The 9,300-nt window shown below is 28.7% G+C and overlaps 1 protein-coding gene across 1 annotated transcript; it reads right to left on the bottom strand.

The window, feature by feature from the left end:
* Positions 1 to 250: 250 nt before the first annotated feature.
* LOC145043681 (phenylcoumaran benzylic ether reductase Pyrc5-like) lies at positions 251 to 2,404 on the bottom strand. Its single transcript, XM_078992402.1, has 5 exons — positions 2,123 to 2,404; positions 1,869 to 2,003; positions 1,015 to 1,252; positions 723 to 926; positions 251 to 616 (listed from the first exon to the last, which is right to left on the bottom strand). The coding sequence occupies exons 1-5, from the start codon at positions 2,303 to 2,305 to the stop codon at positions 450 to 452; spliced, it is 927 nt and encodes a 308-aa protein (XP_078848528.1). The 5' UTR covers positions 2,306 to 2,404; the 3' UTR covers positions 251 to 449.
* Positions 2,405 to 9,300: the final 6,896 nt, after the last annotated feature.

Genomic DNA, 9,300 nt, shown 5'->3' on the forward strand with positions numbered 1-9,300 from the left:
GTGATTATGAATACAATATTGTTACAATAAATTTGTTTCTTACTAAATTGAAAAAAGATTTTATGCATTTGGGTATGTATCAAGTTTCAACTCGTCATTTGATCCGTTTTTGTTTTAGTTAATTTTCGTTGTTTTATAATTACCTAACATAACTTTTTTTTGGACAAAATTTTCAAAACAACCCATTATTGTTCAATAGTGAATTATCCTATGAGCTAAACGCACTATCGCCTTTTCATATCAATAACAATTTGTGTTTTTAAAAGTTCAATAATTAAAATTACAACGAGAAAACAATAGCAAAAAATGAGCGAATTACATGAAACTCACAATACAAAGACAAAGCGTCTTGTGAAAAAAAATATAAAACCAACAACACCATATAATTCTCGTAATGACAATCACGAAACATAAGGAAGATGATTATTATCATAAATGAAACAAAAACTTTACACAAATGGAGTAAGATAATCATCGATCGAGGTAAACTTGACATCAGGATAGAGTTCACTCGCCTCCACCCCAAACGAAGGTTCGATCTCAAAGTCAGTTGCACTTCCATTCACCAAAACCGAATGTGATATAGACAACATAATGCTTAATCCGAACGGAGCCTCTACAAGACAAAAAATTTATTATTTTTCAACACAACAACATCACACCACTCTATATTAAAGTGTTTTGAGCCAAAACATTATAAATGCAACCTTTTCCAAACTCACCTTGGATATTTTTTAGAATTTGCTCTTCGGGAACGAACGTTTTCTCAAGGGTCTTTCCAATTTTGCTTTCCCATATGGAAACAATCTCATTAAACGACAATGTGTTGCATGGAGGTCTGAAAATCAATATTTTATTCAAGGTACGTGGGTCGTCGACTGCTTTGATAGTAGCCAAAGCGATATCATCTTCTTTGACAAAAACAGCTATAGATATAAAAAGAAACAAATATAAGTTAATCGAATTGTTCCTTTTTGCATTATTGTGTTTTACATTATGAGTTAAAAATTGTACCTTTCGCGGATCCATCTCCAAGGATCGTAACTTTTTCCCTAGGAGCAGTGTAGGTGTCCATTTGGCCGATGTTGGGTAGAAAATAGCCAGCAAAACCATTGCATGCTACAAAAGTATGTGGGATTCCTGCGGCTTCAACTGCTCTACGAATGTCTGCTTTTCCTTTAAAGATGCTCTTGGCTGGTTCAACCGCGGTTACATGGTCCACATCGGTTCCGAATTCCGAAGGCAAAAATCTCTATAATAAATATAATTTAATCATTTGATGTTAGTTGTATAGTGGGTACAAAATACAATAATCTATGATGCATGTAATAATGGGTTGGGTCATGGGTGGATTAAAAACTAAACCTATTTTGTCTAAATTCTTTATAATAATAATGTATTTTTCTATCAAATCTTTATATTAATAAAAGATTAGTTCTTTTGTGATGTATCATCATATTAGACTTTTTAATTAATGTGTTACAAACTTGTCAATCTATTATTTCTTTATTTTAAATTTATTAGACATCATCATTAATTTAATGCTATTTATCAATGTATTGATTCTCTATCTTAAATTTTAAATTTAAATTTTATATTATTGTTTTTATTAATTCACAAATAAAACATGTCTAGTATATATTAAAAATTAATTTTATATATTTATTTGAATCAACGATTATAATTTCATATAATTAATAAAAACATCTCTATTTATTTAAAATAATTGATTAATAATTTTGAGTTTTTACTATAAAAAACTTAATTAATTTTATAATCGTAGTTTCCACGGATTATAGACTAGTAGAATTATAAAAGATATATTATTACCACAATAAATTAATTTAACTAAAGTTAAAGGAAGGTACCTTGACATTTCCAGCTTCTTTAATGGCTGCAATGATTTTGACTTGATCAGCGACGGATTCCCCACCTACTGTCGAGATGACGACATCAACTTCCTTTATTGCCTTCACCAAACTATCATGATCATGAAGATCACCCTGAAAGAAAAACAGTTTATATAAAAACCCAATATTTTGATTTTATTTTATCAGAAATACTCCATAATGAAATAAAATCATCTATAAGTTTCCATATATAACATCATTACGATACATACAATAACAAGTTTGGCTCCAAGACTCTTGAAATTGTCTAGAAGCTTCGATTTTTCTGGATGTTTGATTGTGCTTTCTCTGGTCAAAATGAAAGTCGGATGACCTTCTTTGGCGCTTGCCTCTGCTACAAACTTCCCGATGTATCCTGTCCCTCCGATGATCAAGATCTTGCTTTTTTCTGCCATTGATATGTCGGGTTTTGAATAAGATTTTGAAGATAAGTTGAATTTGGGAAGAAAAGAGAGATTGGTGTTGATTGATGTGAGAACAGATTGAGGTTGTTGATGTGAATATATAGAGTTTTAATGTGATTATTAAATTCAAATTTATTTTATGTACATCCCATGGTAATAGCAATTATCTGAGACTTTAAGGTAGTTGTTGCATGTGGATATAGAATGAAAAAGTCCACATTGACAAAGGGGGGAGACAAGTTGAATATATTAAGAATGCATATAGCATTTGATTTCACATGTATTTATAATAGTTTTTAAAACGACAAAAGGAAAAAAAAATATCTTATAAATCAAGCGATACTAATATTCTGTTTGTGGTTTTGAATACTTTATTTAAAAGACTTCAAAGAAAAATACTATACCGTTGGATTATAAGTTTTTTTTTGTATTTTGCAGTGGTTATTAATTTTTGTAGGTTGTTAAATTAGTTTATATTTGATAACCCAAAAAGTTATTACAAATTTACAATTGTTAGAAATAAATAATAAATAAGTACTACAAAATACATGAAAATAAACAATTCGTCAAGGGCGTAAGTATAAATACTTTAGTTTAGGGTAGTTATCGTGTCGTTTTCATCCGGTTTTTATTAAAGTTTAAACTTAAAGTGTCCTCTTAATAGCTTTCATCAACACATCTCTTGCTTTGCGATGTTTGATTAATCTTCGTTTAAATATGATACTAAATGATGTTGAAATGTTGGACTGTTTTTAATTAATAGAATATGATAGCTAGTTTCAACATAAAATAATTCATATGATATATCATAAATAAGAAAATACTTTAAATTATTGGAAAGAATATGGTTTTGGAGAAGTTGGTGATTTTAGAACTTTTCCTCAAAAGCAGACCAGGTTAATGATTGTCACCAAACACTTTAATTTTTTTAGGACAAAATTTCACAATTGGTCTGGTTTACAAAATATCATATTATGAGGGCTTCCTAGCAAAAAGTCACATGATTGGTTCTTATGGTTTGTAAAATTACATGAAAGGTCCTTCTACCGTTAAATTTAATTTTTAAGCTGTTAAATTTTAATGGAAAAAACTATTTTGCCCTTGTACCAATATTGCAATACACTACAAACTTTAACGATCATTCGTATAATTTTATAAATTTGAAATTTTATGTATATATAAATTATAAATATATATATACACTACAACTTGATAATTTTTTTTTTATCTTTTTGACATTTTATTTTATAATTTTAGTTATTTAAGGTTTTTCAATGTTTTTATTTTTTATTCAAATAAATAAACTTAAGTTTGATAAGCCATATCAAAATCTTTTTTTTTTCTTACTTATGAAATGAAACGTTATTTTTTATTGTTACGGTTTATTTATTTATTTTTTACTTTGATGTTCTATAATTAATATCGTTAGCAACTATATGTTTGCATTTATCATTATCATTATTTCACATTTTATTGTTTTTTATATATACTTAGTTATTTATTATTCCTCTATTGTTTTTATTTATTTTGATTCAAGTAATGAAAAATATAAAAATAAAATAAAAAATCAAACCCCAAAGTTGTAAAATACTCTAATATATTAATACATTTTACACTTTTCATATTTTTTGGTGTTTTTCGCATTTTTGTTATTAATTTTGGTTATTTATGGTTTTCGTAACTTTTTTTTATTATTTTGATTTGTGTAATAAAAAAGTTATGTTTATTTTCTTTATTTAGATTTGTAAATATAACTATTTTATTTACGTGAATCAAAATATAAAAAAAAGTTACAAAAATCATAAATAACCAAAATTATAAAAAAAACCAAAAAAAACTCAAACAACAAAATTGTAAAATACTCTAATATATTCATAAATTTTACACCTTTTGGAAAACGTTAAAAAAAGTTATCAAGTTGATGAAAAGTAAAACGAAACAATGAAAAAAAAAGGAAATATTAAAAAATAAAAATAGAAAATAATTAAAAAAATAATATGAAAAAACTTTTCAAAAATAATACTAAAAAATTAGAAAAAAATACTAAAAAACCAAAAAAAGATGAAAATATAAAATGTATTAATATATTAGAGTATATTAGAATTCAGTGTTTGAGTTTTTGTTTTTTGTTTTTCTATTTTTTATTACTTGAATCAACATAAATAAAAACAATAGAAGAATAATAAATAATTAAATTATAACAAAAGGTCAAATAATGATAATGATAAATGCAAACATAAAATTGGTAACAATATTAACTATGGAGTATAAAAAAAACATGAACAGTAACGACATAAAAGTAAAAATCAAAAATAACAAAATGTTAACGCTTCAATCCGCAAATAAGAAAAATTAAAGGAAAAATAATTTCGAGATGGTTTATCGAATTTAAGTTTATTTACATGATTCAAAATAAATAAAAATATAACAAAAAAACATAAATAACTAAAATTTTAAAATAAAAATAGAAAACAAAATGTTAAAAAGATAATATATATATATATATATATATATATATATATATATATATATATATATATATATATATATATATATATATATATATATATATATATAAATTTTATATTTATAATTTATACAAATCTTATATTTATAATTTATATAAATACAAAATGTGAAATTTATAATTTATATATATACATAAAGTTTTCAAATTTATAAAATTACACGAATGGTCCTTGAAGTTTGTAGTGTATTGCAATATTGGTACAAGGCCAAAATAGTCTTTTTCATTAAAATCTAATAGCTGAAAAGTTAGATTTAACGGCATGAGGACCTTTCATGTAATTTTACAAACCACAGGGACTAGCCACGTGACTTTTTGCTAGGAAGTCCTCAAAGTGCGATATCCTGTAAACCCCATGGACGAATTGTGAAATTTTGTCTTCTTTTCTTTTCTGTTATTTTCTTCTTTACGATTTTAAAATTGTAATATAAAATATTAAATTCAAAGCTTTTGTTAGTGTTATTTTATTTATCAAGAAATTTATCTATTAAAATATTTGTGGAGGAAGGTGAATGTCAATCACCAATAGGTCCTTTGAATGTTGAGTTTGGAGAATCACAACATGGAGGCTTATTTGTGTTGGTGATTTTAGTATCGTGAAGTCATTTTAGTAGGAACTTATAGATTACCAATAGAGTTTATATTATTGATTTTATTACAAGTTAGGAGGTGCAGAGTGCATACTTGTATAAAACAAGTTTGATCTATGTTCGACCAAATACCAGGGTCAAGGGAGCTGCACCCCTTTGCTAGCGGGGTCCAAGGGGCAGTGCCTTCCCTTATATTTAGAATATATTCTCCACAATTATACTTGAAACCGTTATCCCTTATTTATGGGATACAATTAATATTTAATGTTGATTGATACTTATCTTTGGTAATCAGAAGAATTTGAATCCTATATAAACCCTAATTCGTGGCCTCTTATTAGTGCCTTGAGACGAGACTGTTCCTTGTAGGATTATCCCCATAATCTGGATTTGTGTAAGCTAGGCATAGAGTCAAAATATTAGATTTGAAAGTTTTCACACAATCCTTCAAGAAGATCCAAGCTCACATTGATTTCAGAAACCTTCGTCTTATCTCAATTCTAACATTCAAATATGATATTATGTTCCTATTTCTGAAATCATGAGTGAGTTGGTGAAAGAGATGACTTCCAAGCTCAACAAGTTGGAGAAGTTCCAAGGAAAATATTTCTACCGTTGGCAGAAGAAGATGCACTTTCTATTGACCACTCTAAAGGTGGTTCATGTTCTAAGCACTCCAGCACTAGAAGCACACGAATATTAGGGGAACATACAAGAGACTGATGCATGTGGGAGAATGATGACTACATCTATAGAGGCCACATTCTTAATGGTATGTCTTATCCACTCTTTGATTTCTACCAAAATGTGGAGAATGCAAAGGAATAATTGAATTCTCTTGAGTCTAAGTATATTATTGAGGATGGTTCTAACAAGAAGCTTATGGTTAGTGATTTTAATATCTATAAAATGGTAGAATCAAGGCATGTTATGAAAAAATACAATGAAATCATGTGAATTATTGGTCAATTCACTTTACACAAGATGAATATGGATGAATATATTGTTGTGTCGAGTGTGATTGATAAGTTGCCACAATCTAGGAAGGTCTTTAAATATAACTTAAAACAGCAAAAAGAAGAGTTTTTAACTGTACAACTCGGGAGTCACTTAAAAATTAAGGAATCACTCTATATTCAAGAATATGACAAAAACAAGGTGAAACCTAATGTTGGACAGCGTGTTGTCCATATGGTAGAAGTGTACAAAAATAATCAAATCACAATAGGAAGGGCGTTAAATGCCAGTATGATCGCCATAACAAACCAAATAATAAACCTTCGGATCTGGTTTGTTGGAGATGTCAAATGAGTGGACACATTAAGCGTGGGTGTCGAGTGAATCTCAATAGGAATTGTGTTGGAAATAGGGGTGCTGGAAACAATTAGTCTAAGGATTCTGCTGCACCAAAAGAAGGTCAGAAATTTTTTAATCTTAATAATTCTATTTATAATTATTTTTCGCTAATTGCTGAATCATTTTATGTACATGATAGTGATTGTACGTGGTGGTTGACTAGTTATATGTGCAAAGATCGTCAATTGTTCGATAAATTGACACCAATTGATGATGGATCCACTTTTAAGATAGGTGTTGATGAGTTGATTCAATTAATTTGTGGTATTGAAGTTGTTAGTCTTAAGTTTACTTCTGGAAAAACTATTTAGTTATTTGATGTTTTGTTTGTTCCTAAGCTTCCTAAGAACCTTATAAGTAGTGGTTGTTTAAATTTTGATGGTTTAAACAAGTTATTGAATCAAATAGGTTTATTATATTTCGATTTGGCACGTTTATTGGTTTTGGATAATTTTGCAATCGTATGTTCCGTTTGAATATAGTTGAATCCTTTCTTAATGTTGATAATTATGTTTTTATGTCATCTTCTTCTTCATCTCCTAAAACTGATGAATCTATGATTTGACATGCTCATTTGGACCGTGTCACTTTTAGAAGAATGAATGAAATGTCAAAATATGGATTTATTCCGATTTTTTATATTATTGTTGAAAATGTAAAACTGAGATGTTAAAAAAAAAACACACACACACACACAACAACAACAACATCTCTAAACATTAATTGTAATTCTTGAATTTTGGATTAAATTCATAGTGATCTCTATGACTTTATTTTACTCCCACTTTTGGTAATAAAAAGTATGTGATCACTTTCATTGATGATGGAAGCCAGGTGTTATGTGGATTTGTTACATTACAAAGATGAAGCCTTGGAAAAGTTCAAAATATACAAAAACCATGTAGAATTCCAATTGGGAAATCCAGTTAAATTTCTTAGAGTTGACTAGGGAAGGGAATTTATGGATCCCCATTATTTCCAATCAATTGGAATCATCCACGAGATCACAACTCCATATACACCACAACAAAATGGTGTTGTCGAACAGAAAAATTGAGTTTTGAAAGAAATGATTAGCTCAATCTTGTCTTATTCGGGTTTTAGTAAGGGGTTTTAGGGAGAGGAAATGCTCACCGCATGGTATGTCCTGAATAGAGTTTCAAACAAAAGGAATAAAATAACCCCATACAAACTTTGGTTCAAAAATACTCCCAATTTGAATTACTTTCGAATTTAGGGCTGACAGGCAGTTATTAAATTACCCAAACCCAAAAAAATACTTCAGGAGAAAGAGGAATCGATTGTATTTTCATTAGATATTCTGAAAAATTCAAGGCTTAGAGGTTATATGTTATTGATCCAAATGAATTGGGGTTAATAAACACCATAATTGAGTCGTGTGATACAATTTTTGATGAAATGCAATTTTCATCAATCCCAAGATATAAGGATCTAATTTCAAACCGTAACTAAGGTAAAAAAATAAAAAACTTTAGAAGGTGTATCATATCCGGAAACTCAATAGGTCTAGAGAAGCAAACATGGTCGAATTGCCAAAAAAATATTTGGTTACGATTTCCAACTGTACTTGATGGGAACATCAAAAGATGATCTAGGGTTTCAATAATCCTATTGTTATAGTATTTAGGATGATCTAAAGAACTTTAAAGATACCATGGCGTATCAAGATGTTGCCTTTTGGAAGAAAGTATTTGATGATGAACTATCGTCAATTTTAGATAACAAGATGTGGGTGTTGTCTAAATTGCGACCAGGTTCTAAACCTTTGGGTTGCAATTGGATCTTCAAAAAGAATGTGAAGGTAGATGGAAAATTTATAATTTCAAAGCCCGGTTGGTCATTCAAGACTTTATACAAAAACCTGATATCGATTAGTTTGACACCTATAACCAATGGCTCATATGCCATCCATTAGATTGTTGGTGGCCTTGGTGGATATTCACAATCTAATTATCCTTCAAATGGATGTCAAAAAAGCCTTATTAAATGTAGAGCTTGATGAAGAAGTTTACATGAAAAAACCAGAAGGTTTTGCTATGACTGGTAATGAGCATAAGGTGAGTAAACTTGTCAATATATTATATGGGCTAAAACAAGCACCCCAAACAATGGAATCAAATGTTTGATGAGGTTATTTTGTCATGTGGTTTCAATTTGAACAAGTTAATCAAATGTGTTTATAGTTGGTTTAATTCATCCTGTTCCGGTGTGATAATTTTCCTTTATGTTGATGACAAAGATCTAATGATCAAGGTCCAAAACCAAAAGGTCAGAATTTTATTTATGAAAATATTACTATTGTTGTTATATATCATGTAACAGTTACTCTTGAATCATTATATGTTCAGATTAATGATCATGCATGGCGGATAAACTCGGGGGCGATGAGTCATGTGTGTAAAGATCGCTCTTGGTTCAAGGATTATGAAGTAGTTAATGGTGGATCGGTGTTATACATGGGAGACCATAATACAACACCTGTTGTGGGTTGT

The sequence above is a fragment of the Lactuca saligna genome, chromosome 4 (assembly GCF_052625555.1).
Source record: "Lactuca saligna cultivar CGN05327 chromosome 4, ASM5262555v1, whole genome shotgun sequence".
Taxonomy (NCBI): Eukaryota; Viridiplantae; Streptophyta; class Magnoliopsida; order Asterales; family Asteraceae; genus Lactuca; species Lactuca saligna.